Source organism: Drosophila novamexicana, unplaced genomic scaffold (genome assembly GCF_003285875.2).
Source record: "Drosophila novamexicana strain 15010-1031.04,08,12 unplaced genomic scaffold, DnovRS2.1 tig00001222-arrow-arrow-pilon, whole genome shotgun sequence".
In the NCBI taxonomy this organism is placed as follows: Eukaryota; Metazoa; Arthropoda; class Insecta; order Diptera; family Drosophilidae; genus Drosophila; species Drosophila novamexicana.
This window is the reverse complement of record NW_020824845.1, coordinates 134,435-156,269: the sequence shown is the minus strand read 5'-3', so window position 1 is coordinate 156,269 and position 21,835 is coordinate 134,435. Positions and strand designations below refer to the sequence as shown.

At 38.3% G+C, this 21,835-nt stretch overlaps 1 protein-coding gene across 2 annotated transcripts; it reads left to right on the top strand.

Moving 5' to 3' along the window:
* Window positions 1–579: 579 nt before the first annotated feature.
* Window positions 580–20,222, top strand: LOC115766796 (eukaryotic translation initiation factor 4 gamma 3). Of its 2 annotated transcripts, none has more exons than XM_030710820.1 (16): window positions 580–736; window positions 1,498–1,573; window positions 1,639–1,832; window positions 6,682–7,296; window positions 7,356–7,479; window positions 7,597–7,714; window positions 7,772–7,830; window positions 14,388–16,963; window positions 17,033–17,273; window positions 17,341–17,504; window positions 17,573–18,056; window positions 18,871–19,094; window positions 19,170–19,316; window positions 19,389–19,611; window positions 19,686–19,787; window positions 19,859–20,222. In XM_030710820.1, the coding sequence occupies exons 3-16, from the start codon at window positions 1,764–1,766 to the stop codon at window positions 19,918–19,920; spliced, it is 5,208 nt and encodes a 1,735-aa protein (XP_030566680.1). In that variant the 5' UTR covers window positions 580–736; window positions 1,498–1,573; window positions 1,639–1,763; the 3' UTR covers window positions 19,921–20,222. The 2 variants fall into 2 exon arrangements, with proteins under 2 accessions (XP_030566680.1, XP_030566679.1); XM_030710819.1 differs by having other exon boundaries at window positions 7,356–7,536.
* Window positions 20,223–21,835: the final 1,613 nt, after the last annotated feature.

The window sequence follows — 21,835 nt, the reverse complement described above, 5'->3', positions numbered from 1 at the left end:
CAACAAAAGTGTGACCCTCGGATTTTTATATTAAAAGCCATCTGATCTCGTTACAAGTATCAAGTACTTAAAGGTTACTAGTTACTAATGTCATCAAAACAAACACGCAGTTCATCGCCTACTATTAACAAAAGTTTCATTTTAGGCGTAACGATCGATAGTCGATATCATTAGTGTACTTTCTAGAAAGCTGAGTAATTTATAAGTGTGTGTTTAAAAAACATTAATGGGAATGGGAAAAATTGAAATTTTAAGACTGTTTACGAGAGCTGGGAGTTATGTGGTAAATAATAAAGAAATCATACAGGTTTTCTAATGTATTAAATGTGCGAAACCCTGCTAAAAATTATTATGTATATCTGTTTTTTTTGGTAAACTTCTAATTTAAGTTATTAGAGAATATTAATTTAATTTTTACTTGAAATAACCATCGCTGGTATTCGTCACTACTATTATTTTTTTGTTGCTGTCACAGTTGTCACTGTGACACCAATATAATACTATGGCACGTCACCATTACCCATACAACCTATCGATATATATCGCTACGAAGTGACCATTCCTAGGCAGCACATTGCATGTGGAATGAAATTGATAGAAAATTTGTTTTTGGAAATAAACATAAAGAAAGACAAGTATAACTTAGTTTGCTACTGTGCAAGTATACATTAAAAGTGCAAGAACTGTTTTTTCTATTGTATATAACTGCTTGATATACGCGTGACGAATGCTCCAGGTAAAACACGTTTGAGAACGAGAGAACGGACGTAAAGTAAATTACATGATGACATTTCTTACCACAATGCAATTAGTTGACGTTGCTTTCTTAATAATATTTAAATTTTAAATATTCTAATACCTACACCTATGCAGAATTTCATTATCTGCTAATCACTGTTTTAGCCCAGTGATTCTACCAATATGGCACACACCAATTTTGTACCATTCATTTTCTTTGTGTAAGAGTTTTGTTCAGTACGTCGCGCTGCCTGCCCTCCCTCGTTTCTCTCAGCCGCTCGCATGTGCGCCAACGTCGCAACGTCGGCAAATATGTAGGCGAAAAAGCATGATAAAAGACTTGCAAAAGTGAAGCGGGGCTTAAAAAACCTAACAAGCAAACTGCAAATGCCTTTGTAATGCAAATAAATAATAATATCAATCAATTTAAGGGCTACCGATTATTATTGTTTCAATATAAATACGTGTAAATATATATATATATATATATGTAAACATGTGTGTGTGTTTATATATATATGCATGTATGCGGGTTAAAACAGCCGACATCGGGAAAAATGAACTTGACAAATTTAAACAATATATATGTACATATAAACAATTGTCATTGGTTTTTTAATTTTTAAAAACTCCCATTTTGTACAAATGGTAAATTTGCAAGTGCAATATTTGAAAGTTGTTTATTTTTTTAAATCGTTTTTTACATATTTATAAATTTTAATTATTTTGAAAATTGTCTTATAATTTTTTTGATTGCAGGTCGAGTTCTTGTCCACAAATTACCGGAATTATTTCGCTGAATTTCTTTTTATATAATAGAACTACATTTTTGCAGGTAAGAGTATTTTCTCACACACACAAACGGAATAACCCTTATAATAATGGAGATAAAATCCACAGCAGCATAATCAAATGGTTGTGTGACAGGTTGCTAACGGGTCAAAAATCGTCCCGGAGATCGTCGAACAAAACGGAATTCGCATCCGTTTGACGATACAATTACCAAACGGATCGGTCCCTTCGTAATGCAACCAGCTGCTCCAACATTATCAACACAAGCCGATATTGCTAAAACCATGCAGCCTCAAAATATGGTATGTTGTGTTCCTTTACGCCTTATCAGTATACACAATATGCGTTAAGACACTTAAAACCGCAAAAAGCCCAGCGAATGTCTTCCGAACAAATTTGAGCCTAGAGATGTGTGGGGTAAAGAAAAGCTGTTCCATTTTGTCTGAGTACAAAGCTGTTTTTCCAACTAGACTTAATCTACCCATTTTGGGATATTTTTGAAGATAATTCTTTTCTTTCTAAATCCATTAAAGATGGGTACATAGTATGCAAATGTATTTAAATATACAGACAGGCAGCTAAGTCGATCTAGCCGTGTCCGTCGGTCTGTCCGTTTGTATGAGCGTTAATCTCAGAGCCTCACAGCTAGCTAGACGTAGCTCCTTTTATTTTCCGTGCAGATTGAAGTTGATAAATTGCAAATATTTCGAGGGTATTTAGAGCTACAGACGCGAAATTTGCCTCGTAACCTCGCTTTTTGGATACTTCCTCGTTCCCAAACATTTAAAAAAATCATTAGAAAGTTTATAGCCTTGCGCTTTGGTATTTCTACAAATTTGCCGTTCAGATCCTAAAGATTTGAGGGATACGCAAGCATTTCTCTAGTGTAGGGCTCAAAGAAGAACTCTGACTTTGTGACTTTTTAAATGCATTTTTATAATAGCTGGAGGCTTTTAATGTTTAATTTATTAGACCTTAAACAGTCACCATGACCTTTTTTTCCTCTGAAATGGGGATTTTAAATTTTAAATTGTTTTTATTTTTATTTTTTTAAATTAATTTATCGAGCTATATCAAAAACTACTTATCACAAAATAACCACTGACCGCAAGCTTTAGTTGGGCGAAGTTGTTTCTAAAAATTTGTATTCGGGATTTCGAATATCAAAATATTTGTAAAAAAAAAAGAAACACTTTTTTGTATTTGCAGTTTGCTTTTTCGTTAAATTTAATTGGTTAGTCATGAATATGTAATTGTTAAAAATCTTAATTTGCCTGCTGACAACGTTTTTGAGGGTTTCAAAAGTATTGTCTGTTGTGAAACCTTTTCTCTAAGATTTCCACATTGCTTTCAAAATTATTAAACGAGCTATTGCGAGATTCTGACTCCAAAAGATTGTCTTGTTTTAATTCGTGCAGCCCACTTCTTAATTTGATTTGTTTCTTTGTCGAGATGAATAGAGCGGTTTTTTGATTCACTAATAAAACTTGTTTGAGTTGAATATTATTTTTGTTTAGTTGCTCGGTTCGATTCGTTTCGTTCGATTTGGTTTCCATTTTTTGTTAAACATACATAAATGTGCATACGAATGGGGCGCAGTTGAAGTCTGTGCCCCAACAATATGAAACTTTTGCCATCTGTTGTAGATTTTGCCGACCAATAAAAAGACTAAAAAGTACGCTTCGCAAGTGCCGCCCACGAAGCAGCAGCAGCCCCTACCACAGCACAGCACGACCCAGCCGCAGTTTCAGATTAACAAGGCATATAACGTAGTTTCCATACTGAAAACAACTTCAACGACGAATGGTCAGCAGCAGCAGCAGTCGACACACATGAGCACACACACACACCAGCCGCAGTCACATCATTTGCAACAGACACAGCAGACACAGCAGCAGCAGCAGCAGAGTTATGCGAATGTGGTCAACCGAGCTAACATTGCGCCGGCACTCTCGGCTGGTGGAGCCCAGCTTGAGAGGTCGACGGTCATCTGCAGCGGCGGCAACCTTATGACCGTCAACAACTGTCAGTTGAATACAGCAGAGCTGAATGCATCTGCCATCTACAATCTAACTGGCCACAGGCCGCAATTGGCGGCCGCCAATAGTGGAGTCATAGAGCCCAATTGTCGTTTCGTGGGCAGCGTTTCGGCGGTATCGGATATGCCCAAAGGGCTAGCAAATGTTGCAACCACAAATAACAGCATACAACATACGACTGGTGGCGGCGGCGGAGCCAGCGGCAGCGGCAATAACAGCGGCAACGGCAGCAATCAGAGCCTCATCGCGTTGGCCAACTCGCATGGCATTCAACTTGGCGCCTCCAATGCACCATATGCTATGCACGAGAAGAGCCTGTTGGGCGTTGGGGTTAGCGTCGGTGTTGGTTGTATCGATAATAGGAAATACGACTATAAAAACAATAATCTGCTGTCGAACAGCAGCTTCCAACCAGCCCAAGAGGTAGGCCAAACACACCATCTTGCGAGCTCCACAAATATAATTACACACCTCTATATATAACTTGATCGACAGACGATTTTCTCAATTTCTGTAAGCTATTGTCAGAAAACTTTACATAGGGCCGGCCTTTTTTTGCAGGTCGGATCCGACAACTTTATTCTCGGTCCAAAAATTAAATTCTTCGATAGAAAGCTTATCAATATCGGACAACTGTATCTCTATAAACTCTATTCTATAGTACAAATCGGATGAATTGGGAAAATAATTGTTTTTCGAAATTTTTCCATCAACTCAGCAATGACAATTGTTCCTACAATCAAAAGCGACGCTTTTCAGAATTAACTGCAAATTCGTTTAAGTTGCTGTCTTATTTAAGCGTATTTAAAAGGATTCAAGTTATATTTTAGTGGGACTGGAAAAGTTAAAAGTAAAGACACAATAGTTTTCTTTATTCAAAATACCAAACAATTTTAAGTTGATTGGACTATTTCGGTTATAGCGTTGGATTCCTTTCAAAATTGTAAAATGTAAAATAACGCCCTTAAGAGAAAAAGCAGAATAGAAGTGTTATTTTAGTGATCCTCAAAATTGAATAGCTTTGCAAACATATTGCAATAAATAATGTAATATTATGCAATGTCATTTCCAAAGATCTATATGAAAAATCATTTGAGACGTGTTTTGCACTTTTCGCAGAATCCAAGCTTCCTCGGTGGAAAATGCGATTCAAAGACTTTTTGGGACACATTTTAAGTTTTGTCCTATATGCATCGTTATTTTTTATTTAAGAACTTAATAAATTCGTCTTTCAGTGATTTGGAAAATTCCGGCCACGCATGAAACGTTTTTGTTTAGATCTTTGTGGGAGCTCGCTGGAAGTGCATATACATGTCTTTATTCTTGATCAGGATTAAGAGAGCCGAGCTTAGCCATGCCATGTCCTACCTGTTGTCCGTATAAACGTATGCATCGCAAAGACTATGAATGTTAGATCGATAGACATATAAAAGTTAGAGACTTAAAGAGTAGATGTACTACCAAATAATTCTACTCCTTGGCCCCTAAAAACAATTGTTTTAAAATATTTGTTTTCTTGAAGTTTTCTTATCTGTTCGGTGGAGTTGTGGGCATCCCGAAAACAGTATTAAGAAATTGTGGCTAATCTTGTGATTCGAAACAAAACTTAAAATATGAGTTAATGAATATCTCGAAATGTGTTATATGACTCCAGAATGTGCTAAATGTTCTCGTAGAGTTCTGGGTAAACGTGGCACAAATGCAAAAAGTATTAAGATGTTGTATAAGGAGCGCAATTTATTTCTTGACAATGATATGATGCTAAGTTCTTCGTCTAATTTTATGATAGTGAGAATGTCTACTTTATGCAGCGCAAAATCTGGACTCGAGAGATCTGTAACGACGAAGCCATACAGAGCTGACCACCTAGGCTTGAGTTAATGTTCTAGCTTTTAGTCTTCAGCGCCTCTTTATTGCACATTTTGTTTGGTCCCATATTAATATATCCGGCGGAGTTGTAAATCAGCCAGGACTCGCTTTGTGTTTCGGCCCGTCATGCTAATAAAACCGAAATATGGCCAGATCTTAACACCGCAAAACTAAGAATTCGTGCACATGTTTGTTCAATGTACACTTAATGAAAGTTAACTTTCTTGTGCACCCAACTGAAAGACATGACACTTCCTCCGCCGTTAGCCTTGGCTCATCTGCTTAGTAATACTAAGTTCCCAAAAACCTGGATCCTTCGAAACGTATTCTCTAGCCAAGTTGAGTCTCCGCAGGGAACATTGCTTGCACTTCTTGAACTCGATGCAATGGGAGTCACAGATTTGTCGCTTGACATGCTTGTTGAAAATTGAATGGGGTCTTTTCAGCTTACTTTGCACCCGATTCTCAGGTTTAACGTTTTGCACTGTAGTCGCATTAAAGTTGACAACTTTTCTTTGAGTTTGACCGTTTCTCTATTACAAATGATGTGATATTTTGCACTTCAAATAATAAAATCAGAATAAAATTATTGTCAAGCCAATTCTTGAAGCAGAGCAAAGGTGTACCTTTAGATAACGTTGCACACAGAAGTGTAACTGCATAAAATAAGCTGTGATTCACAATTTTGATGTGATTAGTTCTGAGCACAGGGTACATATTTTAGACTTTAAATATGAGGGATGCTGGATAAAAAAGTATGCACTGCATAAATCTGCTGGCCAGATCTGACTAGCGAGATATAGCTGTCCAATTATATTCTATGAAGAATATAAACTAAGGATAACAAAAAAAAAAGGTTATAAAGGAAAGCCATTAAAATACCAGAATATCGGGGAATTGAATGCAATGTTAGATGCTACAATTTGAAAGAAATCGCTCTCAATAAAAATGCAATACAAATACAAAATGCAAAAAGCAAAGAATAAAAGTAAAGTTATAGAATATTTTACATACATCCCAAGTTAAAAAGAAATAGTTATTTAATTTAGTTGCACATTTTGAATGACTGTCTTATATTCGGGTCAAGGAATGTCTTAGGGATTAATTGTGAAAATTATATTTTCTTGGTCACTATTCAAGCACACAACTGGTCCCGAAATTGAGTCAAGCTTTGGTCGTGTTCAGTTGAGCGATTTTCCAAAGCAATTAAAAAGTAAAACTAAAAATGTTTTTGCTTTTGCAGTATGTGTCATCTGGAAACAACAGTTCTGGAAACAACCGTTCAAATCAACAAAGTGGAATTTTCCGTGGACCGCCGCCTACGTCAAATACGCCGCGCGGTGCCGGCGCAGGGGGAGCCCGCCACGTACACATGCCAACGATGTATCCAAACATGGTGTTGCAACAGTACCCACAATTTCCACAGCGACAACCAACTTATCAAACGCCTCATATACAATATGCGCCTGCTCCCATTTCCTACTATCCCTATCAATATCTTCCTCAGCTTCAGCAACAGCCGCCCCATTCGCGCAGCGGTGTTGGCGTTAATACTAGCGTTAACATTGGCAACACGATGCCCGGCCCCAACGGACCGCTGGCTGGTCCAGGGGCTTCTCCCTCCCAATTGCAGTTGCTAACCGGTGCCGTACAGCCGGGCGGTAACACAGTTATCGGTGTCAGTGGCACCGGGAGCGGGCAAGTGGGTGTGGGTGTTCCGCCAATGGTCAGCGTTATGCCAGCAAACGTGGCGCCACAGCCGGTTCAGGTGCCGACAACGAGTAGACGTCGACATCAGCACCGTTTACAGATCATCGATCCGGCAACACAAAAGAATATACTCGATGATCTGGATAAGGTAAGTCTCGATTGAAGTTTCGTCTCAATTCAGTTCAATAAAGTTAATTAATTGCATAGAGTAATGCAAGTACGGACATCGATAGCCAGGAGCCAGGGCCAGGGCCAACTGCGACAGCGGCAACGACAGCAGCCATCGTTCAGCCAGATGTCTCGATTTGCTTTTCCCAGCCAGATGCTGGTGGTATGTGTCTACCCAGTAGTGTGTTAGTCCCTGACCCAAGGGCCCACTACAAATTAGGTATTTAAACTAATCAACAATAATTTTCTTAAATCGATTTTTGCCCACACTTTGCTTCAGAACAAATTCTCGCTCAGCGCCAGGATATTATCATGGGACAGACCCCGGTGGTATCAGCGATGTCCGATGCTCCATCTGTAGAAATATTACCAACTTCCCAGAAGTACAAGAATAAAAAGTAAGTCACCTAAAAAAAATATAAATCGCGTTTATTATTAAAGAAAATGTTTTTCAGAATTCCTATAGTGTCTCCGAAAGATGGGTCTGAGTCGTCGTCTACGGTTTACTCATCTCGTAAGTCGTTTTTTGCTTCTCATTTCGATTACTGATTAAGCTAGGTTTGTTCGAAGTTTGGGCATCTAGTCAGATAAATGGGAGCAAAGCCTTATCTAAACTCAGATATCTCAATTTGCTATATTTCAATCATAATTGTTAAGCTTAATGCCTTTAACTTTTATCCCTTAATACCTTTGTGCTTACATTTGAAATATATAACCTTTTCGACCGGTACTATCTTGAACTCTACGCCTAATGTTATGTTTTGCATAGAACAATTCAAAAATTCTTTGATTCGCATTTCCCACCGACGAAGCATTGATTCTGCAAAAAGTGTAAAACACGTCGCAAATTACGTCTCATAACCATCTATGGATATGAATTTGAGCCCGAAATATTTGACCCCCATTTCGACCAACGAGGAATGCATTCTCCAAAAAGTGTGAATTTGAACAAAGACCTTTGAAAATGGGTTTAAGATCGATCCCTTGTTGAACAAAAAAGTTTCATAGGACCGTCCCTCGCAATTTTTCCCCAGACCCCGCATCTCTTTCACATAAGGTTACAACCTATCCAATCCAATCCAATCCAATCCAACCACCAATCAATCAGTGAGGCTGTCAAAACAAAGAGTCTTATATTAAACGATTGTTCAGTTGAGTCAAAATGGCCTTAATTACTTTGGCTTTGGTTCTTTTTTTGCTGGCCACAGTTATTAACGCAGTCGGATTATTTTCAATTTGTGTTCTTGTATATTCATATTACCCTTATTATAATTATGTTGTGAAATGCGTGACGCAGAGACATCTCCGACCCCATAAAGTATATATATTCTTGATCAGTATCAACAGCCGAGTCGATATAGCCATGTCCGTCTGTCTGTTTCTATGCGAACTAGTCTCTCAGTTTTAAAGCTATCGTCATTAAACCTTGCAAAAGTCTCTCTTTCTGTTGTACGCAGTTCATATATCGGAACCAACTGGATCGGACCATTATATCATATAGCTGCCTTCGGAACGATCGGTCGAAAAGTAGAAAACTTTTTTGTTTATCAAGATACCTTGAACAAACTTGGCATTTATTAGTTTTACTATGCTCCCCATATATGTATATATGCAAAATCTTATTAATATCATATAGCTGCCATAATAAAGATCGGTCTAAAATTAAGTTGTATTAAAAACTTTTCCCCTGTTTCCCCCCTATTTCCGATATGGTTTGATACGAAAAGGTTTCGTTTGCAAGGGTATTAAATCTTCGGCGTGCCGAAGATAGCACTTCCTTCTCGTTATAGCCTGAACCCATTAAAAATGGGTATAAGGGTGTGCAAAATCCAAATGTATGTAACAGGCAGAAGGAAGCATCTCCGACCCCATAAAGTATATATATTCTTGATCAGCACCAATAGCCGAGTCGATATAGCCATGTCCGTCTGTCTGTCCGTCCGTCCGTCCGCCCGTCCGTCCGTATGTATGAACGCAAGGATCTCAGAACCTATAAGAGCAATCGATAAAAATCGATATCGATATCCTGTTTATTGGGCAATTTTGGTAAATAATAAGAGCTAAAATCACCAAACTTTACATAGCTTCTAAAATAGAATATATATATGCATTTGATGTTGGAAGAAGAGGGTTCAGGGTATCCCCTAGTCGGGAGCTCCCGACTAGAACCTCTTACTTGTTAAAATTTGTAGGACTTCAAATGGCATCCTGAAGTGTGTGTAGACTAATTGCTTTTAGATAATAAACGCATATGCCTTTGAGCTAATGTAATTAAATACTAACTAAGACATATATAAATGTATTTTATTCCCTGTACATGTTACTCTATAAATATATAGGCTTTATAAGCATCAAGAGCCTTGTCGATCTGGCCAACTACAACACTTGGATTATAAATTCTAGTATACCATTAAAAGATCAAGTTTTTATATTTCTTGTATTTCCTTAACTGTATACTATTTAATATTATTTTCATATAGTCTGTAAATATAAGTAAGTGTAGGAATGTATTCTGGTGAGCATAGCACAGGGTATCTTTGCCGAAATCGTAATTTGTCAGTTTACTATGCTCACTATATCTCTATATATAAAATTGTTTGTCCTGACTGACTGACTGACTGACTGACTGATTGGTGATCAACGCACAGCACAAACCGTAAGAGCTAGGAAGCTGAAATGTTCACTGTAGTTACCTTATGTGATGAAGGTGCACGTTAAGAAGGGGTTTTAAGAAATTCCACCCGCAAGTATGGAAAAATCGCGAAAAACGTTTGTATGAAACTTTTTTGTTTACCATCCGATCGGCCTCAAACTCAATTTCAAAGTTCTTTGTTCAAATTAATTTGAGTGGTGTTTCACACTTTTCCAAAAATGTATTCCTCCTTGGTGGAAATGGGGGTCAAAGATTTGGTGGGTGACGTTTCGCGCTCAAATTCATTTTCAAAGCTCTATATGAAAAATCATTACAGACGTGTTTCACATTTTTCGCAAAATCTAAACTCCTTCGGTAGAAATGCGATTCAAAGATTTTTTGGGCGAAGTTTTAAGTGGTGTCCGATTTGCTTCAAACTTATTTTTAAAGCTACATAAGAACTTAATGAATACGTGTTTCAGCAATTTGGAAAATTCCACCCACAACTGTGGTTAATTACCGAAAAACGTTGGTATGAAACCTTTTTTGTTAACCATCCGATCGGCCTCAAACTTATTTTCAAAGAACATTGCTAAAATTCATTAGAGGGGTGTTTCACACTTTTCGAAAAATCCATTCCTTCTTGGTGGAAATGGGAGTCAAAGATTTGGTGGGTGGCCTTTTGCCTTCAAATTCATTTGCATGGATCTACATAAAAAATCATTTGAGACGTTGTTTCACATTTTTTGGAAAATCTAAGCTCCTTCGGTGGAAAGTGCATTTTAAAGTAATTTTATTTTATTTTCAAAGCTCTATATAAGAATATAATGAATACGTGTTTCAGCGATTTGGGAAATTCCAGTCGAAACACTGGTAAAATTACGGAAAACGTTTGTATGAGAGTAGATTGTTTACTGTCTTCACATTTTTTGGAAAATCTAAGCTCCTTCGGTGGAAAGTACATTTTAAAGTAATTTTATTTTATTTTCAAAGCTCTATATAAGAATATAATGAATACGTGTTTCAGCGATTTGGGAAATTCCAGTCGAAACACTGGTAAAATTACGGATAACGTTTGTATGAGAGTAGATTGTTTACTGTCCGCTCAGTTTCATCAAAATCATTTTCAAAGCTATTCGAGAACATCGATTTTATAACATAAGTGCCACGAGCAAGACCGGGCTATACCCTCTAGAATATATATATACATATGTATATATGTAAAGTAAGATCTTTCCAAAATCGGACCAATGTATCACTATGATGCCATTGGAATGATCCATCAAAATTGAAGTTTTTGTGTTTGACGATATCTGAACCCAGCTTGACATTTACCACACATGTGAGCCAAATCCTGTCAACATTATATATTTTATAGCTCTATTGGAATAGTCGGTCCATAAGTAATTTTTTGTACGAAAAAATGTTTGCTTCTTCATAATATTCAAGCTTTCCAATATTTCTCCCATAGCTGCACAGTCCTAAGCCTGCTGAATATAAGGCTATTTAATCTTGGGAATTAATCTTGTTAGAAAGGGTATTAAAAAGTATGCAGTAGCTGAGCTCGTCTGTCAGTACGTCTATATATTTGCGTTGAATGCGTCACCGTGAAATCGATAACAGTCGAATTTCAGATTAATAGAAATAGCAATATCAAATTTTGTGTATAGGTTCTTATATAGTAACACATGTCCGAGACTTCTTTTTATTGAATATGCAGACATTATTAAGCTTTATAACACACCAAAAGCAGCTAAAATGCATTTCGCCTTGTATGGGGCTCAATAGAGAAGGAGCACAGTCGCTAAACAAAGATTTAAAGGGTATTTAAAGTTCGCATACATATTACGGCATCTCGGCAGTTTGTTAATTAAGATATTCCCCAATCGGGCACTTATAACTGTTCTCGTAGGCGTGCACTCTTGCGTGGGCAATTTGAAATTCTTTAATAATATTAGTCTGGGAATTTATTTAAGGGGCTGAAAGTCCATTGTTATTGCAAATGCAAACGTTTAAAAAGTACTGTTGTTGTTTTGTGCATAGGTGAGTCGTTATTTCCTGTCACACAAACTGACGTGCCTATCTATAAATACATACATATCTACATATATATGCATGTATGTCTTATAGATGAATAGATGTGGATATTCCTTTAGTCAATTTGTCCACGTGCGTCGTCGTCTACTTTAACAGCAAGAAGTATATAGAATATTGACCGCACTCACTCTCGTCGGCTTTTATTTCGCTCTCTCTTTTAGTCCGCTTTCTTCTTGGATTTTGGTCCGTCTCTTGTCTCTCAATCTCAAGAATGTGAGTCAATCACATTAAAGTATTCCAACTTGATCAGCACCCGCACACACAAACATGTTCTTTGGCCTGAATTGTGTTTTTGTGCGCGTGCGTCTGTATTGCGTGAACATATATGCGTGTGTGTGTGTATATATGCGAGAGTGTCTGCATGAATTTTTACTTTTGCTTTTGCTACTCGTAACACGTTATAAGCTTGTTTGCCGCTTTTTGTTTGCTGCTGGCGCTGGCGCTAGCTGCTGCTTGCTCGTATTTCTGTTTGCCTCGCCCGCCTGTGCAGCGAGTTCATTTGCGGTGGCTGCTTGCTGCTTGAACCGCGGCCGGTCTCAACTAGCTGATCGATGCGATCATTTGGGTGTGTTAGTGCGATTCGATATCATCTGTGTGTCTATCTATAGCGCTAGGCAACAACGCGACATTGGTGGGACACGCACACAACTCTCAATAAGAAAAGAATTAACAAATAAATAAACTAAAACATATGAACATAGGTATTTACGTATTCGGAAAACGTGTGCATAGTTCTCAAGGAATACACCATATTGGTTACATATGTATATATTATCCAGTATCAATATTATAATACAGTTATCTTGACTTAATAAAAAGAATACCAAATTCGGATGTTAATTATCTTAATGCTTGACATCTTTACTCCATCTCGACTGTGATAATTACAATGTAATGGATAGAAAATATAACTCAACAAACAACTGGTATGTCTGATCTGATATGTAGGTATATTTATACGTATACCTTCACGGGTGATATCATCTAATTTGACATTATCTCTACGTTGTATAAGTTAAATTCCTTAATATATTTAAAATTGGTAGGTAATAAATAGGTAAACCTAATTTTGTTTTTGTTAGGATAATGCGACTTAGTAATTATACTCACATCGACTGAAAATTCTGTAGAATATATAGTTGGCTTTTCTTTGAATTTCCAAAATCCCACACATTTTCTATACCCTTGCGAAAGGTATTACAGTTTTGTCGTGAGATGTGTAACGCATAGAAAGACATCTCCGACCCCATAAAGTATATATATTCTTAATCAGTATCAACAGCCGAGTCGATATAGCTATGTCCGTCTGTTTGTTTCTATGGGAACTAGTCTCTCAGTTTTTAAGCTATCGTCATGAAACTTTGCAGAAGGCCTTCTTTCTGTTGTACGCAGTACATATGTATGTCGGAAACAGCTGGATCAGACCAATATATCATATAGCCGCCATAGGAAAGATCAGTCGATAATTAAGTTGTATAGAAAACATTATTGTGTTTCACGATAACTTGACTAAACTCAGCATTTATTAGTTTTCCTATGCTCCCCATATATAGGCAAAATTTTATAAATATCGGTCCACTATATCATATAGCTGCCATAGGAACAATAGGTCGAAAAGTAGGTTCTTGTATGAACAACTTTTTTGTTTATCAAGATATCTTGGTTTAGCTCGGTATTTATATGATATGCAAATTGTTATTTATATCGGGCATATAGAAGCTTATAGCTGACATAGGAACAATCGGTGGAAAAGTAGGTTCTGGTATGAAAAACTTTTTTGTTTATCAATTTTTGTTTAACTATTTTTCCCGTGCTTTTAGATTCGAGCAGAGCACTATGAACATTATGAAAAGGTTGGGTCTTCAAGGGAATTGAATCTTCGGCATGCCAAAGTGAACACCTTTTAAATATTTACCATAAGCAAATCAAGTTTAATTTGGATTACCGATCTTGCAACAGAGATTTTTTTTTTTTAACAGACGTAATTATCTGATCTTTAAAACTAAATTCAGTAGTTAGTACTTTTTAATATAACTCATGTAAAAATGATCAGATTTTGGTGTTCTTAGCTAATCTTGTCAATTGGGGTCTTCTCTACATTTACAACATTCGTAAATAGTTCAGTTCTGAAAAACATAATGACAGAAAGCCTCCAAAGAGGAAACGGTTAAGAATATTATGTTCCGACCAAATTTGATCAATGAATAACTATAGTGTTAGGGATAATCGCTTATCAAATATTTAAACTTACGTTCATTCGTAGCATATATGTAATTTAGAATCGAAGAGTCTAAAAATGTTAAAATTTGATTGTATTGTTTATATTGGATTATTTATTTCAGCCTGTTTTGATACTCCAACGAAATTAGGCCCAAGGACTACGGTCGGCGACATTCAAAAGAAGCTCCACGAAATGCATCAGGAAGTGCTTGAAAAAAGTAATCGATACTGGACGCAAAAGGGAAAAGAAACTACGGAGAATATCGATACAGTCGTTAATGAGACGCTTTCGCAAAGCGCATTGCCTGCCGAGCAATATCAGGAGGAAAGTGCGACAGTGGACTCCACAGGATCGATCACCCAAGATTGTCAAGAGCCAATTTCGATGGTCGACCCAGGACACGAGCCCGTGGCTGACGCCGCGCCGAAGTCGTCAGAAATACCTTCGGAAATTCCCGCAGCTACAACACATATTAAAGACAGCTTAGGACAAGCTGCATTTGGCAGCAGTGAAACAAGTTTTAATGTTCATATAAACACACCAAAGTCGGAAGAAGTAGCTGCCGACCCTTCCACTACGGCCAGTGAATCAACCCCGATGCCTGTATCATCCGCTGATCCAAAAACAGCTGCAACGGATCCTATTTTAAGCGAACAAGTTGATAAGCAGCCCCCGAGCGTTAGCCAACCGTCAATTCGCAAAGATGCACTCCCGACAACCAAGATTTCGAATCTTCATGAAAGCGATCCAAAAACAGCTGCAAAAACGGAGCCTATTTCAAGCGAAAAAGATGCTGAGCCTTCGACTCGGCCATCAAGCACAGATGAAATCCCAACCGATGAGACTGATCGTGCGAAAATGCTACTCGTTGAAGAGACTTGCGTATCGACAACAACAACAACGGCAAAAGCAACAATTAAGGAAATCGCAAATGTTGAAATCGAAAGCGCAACCGAAGAATCGACGACTAGCACCACAGTGGCGGACGGTCCAAATGCGGTGCCAGAGAAAGTGGGTGGTGAGCAGGAACAAGTCGCAACAGCGACGGCGACAGAGTCGGGAATTTCCTCGTTAATTAACTATAACGAAGGTCAATGGTCGCCGAATAATCCAGGCGGAAAAAAACAGTACGATCGTGAGCAACTGCTGCAGCTGCGCGAGGCAAAGGCCTCGCGTGTACAGCCCGAGGTGAAGAATGTATCCATTCTGCCACATCCGAACCTAATGCCATTGTTTATGCGAAACAACAACAACAACAACAATAACAATAAGCGTGTGCAATCGATGGTTGGAATGATTGGAGGCAATCGAAACAGCGACTCGGGCAGCAATTTTGCTGGTAAACAAGTCTCCATGTCCGGTGTACAAGGCAGAAGCAGCATGAAGGGAATGATCCATGTGAATCTATCACTTAACCAAGATGTCAAGCTGAATGAAACCGAAAATGCCTGGCGACCGCGACTTGCAACCAAACAGGACGGTGAGAACAGCTCTGATATCAGGACAACTCAAGAAAAGGACGAGCTTGTGCGGCGGGTACGTGGAATTCTTAATAAGCTAACGCCCGAGAGGTTCGATACCCTGGTCGAGGAGATAATCAAGCTAAAGATAGATACACCAGACAAAATGGACGAAGTGATTGTTCTTGTTTTCGAAAAGGCCATCGATGAACCAAACTTCTCAGTTTCGTATGCCAGACTGTGTCATCGCCTCATTAGCGAGGTAAAAGCGCGAGACGAGCGAATGGAAAGTGGCACCAAATCGAATCTGCAACACTTTCGCAATGCTCTGCTCGACAAAACTGAAAAGGAGTTTACGCAGAATGTCTCGCAAGGTGCAGCCAAAGAGAAAAGGCTGCAGCCCTTCCTAGAGAAGATTAAAAAGTGTACGGATCCCAACGAAAAGGCTGAACTGGAAGCCCTTCTGGAAGAAGAGGAGCGAAAGATACGCCGCCGATCCGGCGGTACAGTGCGCTTCATTGGCGAGCTCTTTAAAATATCTATGTTGACTGGCAAAATCATTTACTCTTGCATCGATACACTGCTCAATCCCCATTCAGAAGACATGCTGGAATGCCTGTGCAAGCTCCTGACAACAGTGGGTGCAAAGTTTGAGCAGACGCCGGTCAATGCCAAGGATCCCGGTCGCTGTTATTCACTTGAAAAGTCAATCACCAGAATGCAGGCAATAGCTAGCAAAGGCGACAAGGATGGCGCCAAAGTTAGTTCGCGCGTACGCTTCATGCTCCAGGACGTTATTGATTTGCGTAAAAATAAATGGCAGACCTCGCGCAACGAGGCGCCCAAGACAATGGGACAAATTGAAAAGGAGGCTAAAAACGAGCAGTTATCGGCACAATATATTAACTACAGCGGCTCATTATCTTCGTCCAGCCCCAATGGACCGCAATCGGGTTCCGGTTCCGGTAAACGTGACGAACGCAGCAGCAGCTCTCGTTTCGGCGACTCGAGATCAGCCGGCGGCTATGGTGGCAGTCACAGTCAGCGCGGCGATGGCGGCGCCAACATGCGCCATCAACAATCGAACAGCGGCGGAGGCGGTGGCAGTGGCAGCGGCAACAATAGCGGCGGCAACAACGCTCACTCCAATGGAAACAATGACGATAATACGTGGCACGTGCAGACCAGTAAAGGCAGCCGCTCGCAGGCTGTTGACAGCAACAAACTTGAGGGTTTGGTTAGTTGTTTTCACATAACTCAATTTCGAATCGAATTCTTATTATATGCATAAATATTCTTTTGGCAGACATTACAGCTCAATCAGAATTTGGATACCAAAAAGATGGGCGGAGTTAATCAATTTATTTGGAATAACAATGCCAATAGACAATCCTCAACGCCAACGACAACGCCTTCCAATTCATTTGCCGCGCTCTCATCGTTAAACGATAAAAACAGCACCGACAGAGATCGCGACAGAAGCGGGCCCAGGAACAAGGGCTCATACAACAAAGGCTCTATGGAGCGTGATCGTTATGGTGACCGAGGTGAGCAATATCATATTCTATGCCCCCATTCAATGAAAGTTAATTAATATGAATTAAATTGATGTAGGCATGCACTCGCGAACTGGCTCGTCACAAGGCTCACGGGAGAACTCGTCGTCGCGCGTTGGCCAAAATCAGCAAAGCCGCGGCATGATGAACTCTTCAATGCAAAAATCTGCTAGTCACTCAAAGTATACTCAACAGGCGCCGCCGAGCCGGCCTTCCAACAAGGTAAATACTCGCTTGTTTTGCTTGAAAAGATTCATTTCTAATCCCTAATGAATACGCATCGCTTATAGGGTCTGGGTTCTGGTTCGTTAAGCAGCTCGGCCGGCATATACAGGGGGAGCGATCAGCAGCCTTTATCAAGTGCCTCAACCTCTGCTGTTTCTGCTTCTCAACCTACTAAGGGCGTTGCACCGCCAGCAATGTTTATTGAGCCAAGAGAAAGCGATCTGAAGCTCTTCAAGTCCGTCGTGTCGGAAATGATCGAACTTGCGGCGGGTTCCAATTCGGCCAGTCCAACGGTTGTCGAATGCATAAAGCGGATATCAGAGCCCCAACTGTGCGGCTTTTTGTTTTATATATTAACTGATTATTTGCATTTATCGAATGTGGGTAAACAATACAGAAGATGCCTGGCAATCACAGTTGCCCAACTTATGCAACAACATTTCATGTCTGTGGATCACTTTAAACTTGCATACAAGGAATTTAGCGAGTGCGCTAACGATTTAATTGTTGATATTCCTGAGTTGTGGTTATATATTCTTCAATTTGCTGGTAAGTTCTCTTATATTTATCTATATCTCTACATATAAAACTGCTTGTCTTGACTGACTGACTAATTGGAGATCAACTCATAGCCCAAACCGAAATAGTTAGGAAGCAGAAGATATTTTACTGAGACGGGGCTTTTGTCCACCACACTTACATGTGGAATAATTTCAAAAATCGCTTGTATGCATTTTTTTTTCTTACAATCCGATCTGTCGCATTATTGTTTCAAATTAATTTGAGGGGTGTTTCACACTTTACGGAAAATCCATTCTTCGCTGCAAATGGGTGTCAAAGAAGTGTATGAAGTTTCGTGTTAAAAAAGGTTTAATTATCGATCTTTTTCTTTGGGTTTAAGACTTTTAACAGCAATACTAACCGGTAACCGTTGATTTCAACCTTTGGTTCTTTATTCGACGGACTTAAAGCATATTTTCGAATAGACGTGGAGTTGAATATAGTATGGCTAGATTTAAATTTTCCATGAGCGGCAACTGGGTATAAAAGCTAATATCTACAATTATGGACACAGAACTAGATTATATATTAGATATTTTAATTTTCCTGCTAGGTTATAATAAATTGAAAACTTTAAAATCGATGATATATAATGCATCGCTAACTTTGCTGTTTCTATGTAATCGTCAATCTGTAATTAGTCAATATCGAAATCCTGAATTTATTTAATGAAAATCTAATAATCGGGCAATACTCGAACGCATTTCTCATAGTGTGGGCTTAGGGGATCTCCTAGTTGGACACTCTGAACTATGTACCGTCTGCTAAAATTGTTAAAACTATATTTTCTTGTTTTGCGTAGGCCCACTGATAGTCAAGAAACACTTGACAGTGTCAGATCTGTGGAATGAAACTCTGAGAGACAACAGCGAACCGGGCATGGGTAAAAAGTTCCTTAAAACCTACCTGACATATTGTACACGGGAAGTAGGACCTAACTTCACCCGCAACATGTGGAAACAGTTTAACATGCGATGGTCAGATTTTATGCCCGACAACGAGGTTATCGATTTTATTGAATCGAATGTAAGTGAAAGCGTCTTTTAAATAATATATAATAAATTTAGCGCATCACATTAACTACGTTGAATACCCGCACAGAGATTAGAGTATGTGGAAAATGATTCGAAGGCGCCAGTGATTGAAGAACGCGAGTCCCACGAAAAACACGTCAAAAATGTGATAGACCATATTGAGAACTTGCTTAAAGAAGGCGCAGCTGCAGATTGCATTATAGATTACAGCAATGTAAGTTTTTATGTGTTTCATTTCATTTTATAATGCAAATACATATTTAAATCGTATTCTCAACATTTGCAGGGCAATATTGTGGTCGCTGATAAGCTGTTTATTAGAGGGTTGACAAAAACTTTAAGCAAGTTTGCAATCGTCTACAAGGATAATACCTATAAGCTCGAGCCCGAAGTCTTTCAAAAGTGTTGCATACCAGTTTTTCAGCGTTATATTGATTCTAGTGAAGACCTTCAGCTTGAGTGCCTTTATGGAGTACAGCTACTTGTCCATAGCTTGGAGCAGCCTAGAGGTTTGACACTTTCCACCCAATGAGTTTGGGTTTTGATTTGAAAATACTAAAAAGTACACTAACTTACCTTTCAGGGCTGTTGAGTGAACTTTTTGGTGAACTTTACGACGGCTTTATAATCCAGAAGGAGTCGCTGTACAAATGGCGCGATTCAAAGGATCAGTCAGCTGGAAAAGGTATTTATCTTATATATATATATTACCTTTTGGTAATTCATTCATTATTTATACACTCTCTCCTAATTCAGGCGTGGCTGTAAAGAGTCTCAATCCTTTTTTGAACTCATTATTCAATGATGAAGCCAATTAATGTATCAATATGCTCGTAGAGTTGACAGACATCGCGAGTTAGGGCAAAGCGAAAACAAAACTACATAACTTAATAAAAAAAAAAAAAACAAATACACTTTGGAGAAAAATAATATATACTTTTATATGTAATAAGAAAGTGTAAAATTCGGGTGTTTGTAATCAGAGAAAATATATTCTTCTTCGCTGATGAAACACGCGAGCTTATGGTAAGAGTATATGCAATAATAAGCAAGTATGTAAATTATTGTGTACGCATGTACTATAAAATAAAGCAAACCTGAAGGAAATTTATAGTTATAACTGGTTTACTGACAATGTTATTGACAAGGACACAGTAAAATATGTGCGGATGCAGACGCAGCTAAAAAGCTATTTGTATCTCACCAAAATGGAACGAATTGGAGCAAAGCATAGCCGCGGTTATTAATGGCAAAGGGTAATGCCTCAAGTCTTTTTGTAGATGAAAATTGTAAGTCGAAACACAAAAAAGATATTTAAAACAAAATTCAATCCAACCAACCATAAAAGTTATCTTACAAAATTTTATAGACTTAATTGCCTAATCGTTTATATTTGTATCTCTAAGAGACTATCAATCTATTTGTAACTTAAAGACGACTGATAAGTCCGTTTTAAATATAATGTTTTTAAAGGTAAACAAAAACGACTACCAATTTTTTGTAGCATTCCTGTTTTATTTTTACACGATATTGCGTAGGTATAACATTCAAATTTGTTCTCTAACCGTTTTTGGCCGCATTTAAATTATTTGTAAATATTTAAATTATTGTTAATTATGTTGTTATTATTTGTCACATCTGCATAATACTTTTCGACGCACAACCAACAGAACTAAACTGAACTTTTTACTGTAGTTGCCTTTTGCGTCATATTCAAATTTGTTTTTTCAAATTTGTTTGCGTTTTTTTTCACACCATTCGGGAAATCAATCCATGGGGGAGATGGGGCCTAAAGATTCCGTTGGTAAAGTTCCGGGTACAAATTCATTATCTTCACTTTGCTCAGGTAGAATCCCAGCTTCCTCCGTATTTAATGTGATTAAGAGTTTTTTAGATTTTATTTTTTTAGATTCCTCCAAACAGCATATGTTTCAATATTTTTTTTTTAAGTTTACTCGTGAAAATCCACCGCTCGTGGATGAGATAGGAGCGGGTAAAAGGCTGAATGAGCGAGGTTCGGGCTTGCAAAGATCTTTTAGAAAATGCATTTAGACATGTTTTACACTTTCCAAAAAATCGAAGCTACCTCGCTGGTAAATTCGGTTAAAAGATTATATTGCTAAAAAGTTTAAATAGTGATTTTCAAACTTGCTTTCGAAGAGTTTTGGAAAATATATTCGCAACTGTGGGAAATTGGAAACTTTTTTCATCTGATAATTGGTTGAATAGGCCAAATTTTTAATGGCAAGATAATTTATGAAGATCTTTTGAGATGTGTATCAAACTATTCGGATATTCCAGCCTTCCTTGGCGGTCGTTTGAAATCTTTTGTGCCTTAAACTTATTGCCAGAGTTCAACATGAAAAGTTTATAAATAAGTATAGCAACGACGGATTGGAAATTCCACCAGGTTCAAAGGGTTTTTTCAGCAAACACTGCAAAAATATAAGTAAAACCAACTGTTTTGCCATATTGCATATTTGTATGTAAGGTAATATATATTTCAAACTATATGGATTCAACAAAAGTACCAAGCATAGTTCGTAAGTTTTAAAGTGAAAACTTTTGAGATACTCTAAACCCAACTGCAAATTGTCGAAACATATTTCCGGAATGCTTCAATTCCGGGATAGATAGGCAGAATCCGGGTCCAGGGAGTGCTTGCTACGAGAAAGACTTGAAAAACATCGGACTTCCTTACATTTTCTATTGATGAAAACTTTGAACTTGATG

Coding starts and splice junctions, on each gene's coding strand:
- LOC115766796 (XM_030710819.1), top strand. CDS start 1,764: ATGCAACCAGCTGCTCCAACATTATCAACACAAGCCGATATTGCTAAA. Junction 7,831..14,387: donor GTCTACGGTTTACTCATCTC/GTAAGTCGTTTT, acceptor TATTTATTTCAG/CCTGTTTTGATACTCCAACG. Junction 17,274..17,340: donor TGATCGTTATGGTGACCGAG/GTGAGCAATATC, acceptor AAATTGATGTAG/GCATGCACTCGCGAACTGGC.